The 2,001-nt window shown below is 48.8% G+C and overlaps 1 protein-coding gene across 1 annotated transcript in view; it reads left to right on the plus strand.

Moving 5' to 3' along the window:
• plcb1l (phospholipase C beta 1-like) overlaps window positions 1–364 on the plus strand; it is a gene marked incomplete at both ends in the record, with an annotated part of 150,278 nt that extends 149,914 nt beyond the window's left edge. The window contains one exon of the mRNA XM_080853239.1: window positions 137–364. Within this exon, the coding sequence (XP_080709365.1) occupies window positions 137–364 (228 nt within the window). The remainder of the gene's footprint in view (window positions 1–136) is intronic.
• Between the last annotated feature and the right edge of the window lie 1,637 nt (window positions 365–2,001).

Genomic DNA, 2,001 nt, shown 5'->3' on the forward strand with positions numbered 1-2,001 from the left:
GACTGACTATGACATGGCACAGTTCATACTTGCACAGATTAACTAGGACTACAGACAAGTTTTATATGTATTATATCATTATACACGTTAGCTTCGGTTGTTTTTGTTTTCTGACTCTTTGTTTGTTTTGTCGTAGCTGCAAAGCGAGCTGGATCAGGAGTACCAGGACAAATTCCGACGGCTTCCGGTGGAGATTCAGGAGTTTGTGCAGGACAAGGTTAAAGGTCGGCTGGGCTCGGAGAAGGACCTGCTGGCCAAAATGCCCGTCTCCATGACAACCGAGAGACTGAACAGTAAAGCATTGCAGTCTGAAGAGGACATGGAGGAAAGCTCGTCCGCCAGATCATTTGACACACCCCTCTGAAACTGTCCCACTCCCCGGCCCCCACACTCACAACACACACACACACACACACACACACATACAAACACAAGCACTCATACACACACACTTACACTCCCACACTCAGTAATGTATGTATATACTTTTTTTTTTTTCTATGTTGTTAAATGAGCAACTCTTTTAAACCTTCGGGTACGACCGTAGTTAGAACAGAGATTTTACGAAAAGACAGAAAAAAAAGGACTTACTTGAACTTCTGTGTTGCACGACTATTTCCCATATGTACTAAGATTGGTCAGTCTCACGGGAGCGGCACATCCTTGACTGCTTGTGAAGTAATATTGCTAGTGCATAGCGTTCTACTGTACGTTCACTGAAATTGTACCATAATTCTAGCTAATGTAACGTCAAATTATAATCGTTGTTATGATCATTTTGAATAACCATAAGCTAAATGTTTTCATGTATGACAGATGCCAGTACACCTCTCTTCGGTGCGGTTTAGTTCGCTGCAGTAGCCACCTCCGCTAGCTGTGTGTGTGTGTGTTTGGGGTGTGGGGGGGGGGGGGGGGGGTCATTGTGAGGGAGGGAACCCTCCCACTATTAGGTGCTTTCCTAACACCCCCACCCAAATTCTTCTCCAGGTTTACCTAAGGCCTGTTAAGTCTGAATGGTTCGTCCAGCAGCCAGGACTGGTACTCTAGTCACACACACACACACACACACACACACACACACACACACACACACACACACACACACATACCACACGCACACGCACACACACACACACATACCACACGCACACGCACACGCACACGCACACGCACACGCACACGCACACGCACACGCACACGCACACGCACACGCACACACACACACATGCACACACACACACACACACACACACACACACACACACACACACACTCCTGGAGTCAGCAGATGTCCACACCACTCTGTGTGAGGTCGTCGTTCATGAGGAGACAGATGGGGGGTTCACCACTGGCATTGTGGTGAAGGGTTTGGTTGGCTGGGGAGGACCTCTCCTCTACACCTGTATGTTGTGGACCAGTGCCAGTACTATAGGGGGGTTTGACCACGTGGGAAGCCCCTCTGCTTTAGACGTTTCGGAGGTACACCAGTCACGCGTGTCCTGGCAGGTGGGAGGGAAACACAACACCACAGGGATCATGTCTCTCCCGACCTGTGACCAGCGACCTGTGAGCGCCTCAGGATTCCCTGATGGAGCTGCAGCATCCACAACACCACAGTCCTGGGCAAGTACCCTGAGAAGACAACAATGGATTATGAAAAGAAAAAGGGAAAGTAATGAACTGGGCATGAGTTATGCATTTCTTCCCAGGTTAAGTAAACTGGGCTGCGGTAGATTGGGGTTGGAGTTGTAGATTGACTGTCTCACTGTACACTGCAGGGCCTGCCTTATTCTTTGATAGGCTCCCTACAAGCCTTCTGTTCTGTGATAGGCTCATTACAAGCCTTCTGTTCTGTGATAGGCTCCCTACAAGCCTTCTGTTCTGTGATAGGCTCCCTACAAGCCTTCTGTTCTGTGATAGGCTCACTACAAGCCTTCTGTTCTGTGATAGGCCCACTACAAGCCTTCTGTTCTGTGATAGGCCCACTACAAGCCTACTGTT

This window comes from Sprattus sprattus (genome assembly GCF_963457725.1).
Source record: "Sprattus sprattus genome assembly, chromosome: 16".
NCBI lineage: Eukaryota > Metazoa > Chordata > Actinopteri > Clupeiformes > Clupeidae > Sprattus > Sprattus sprattus.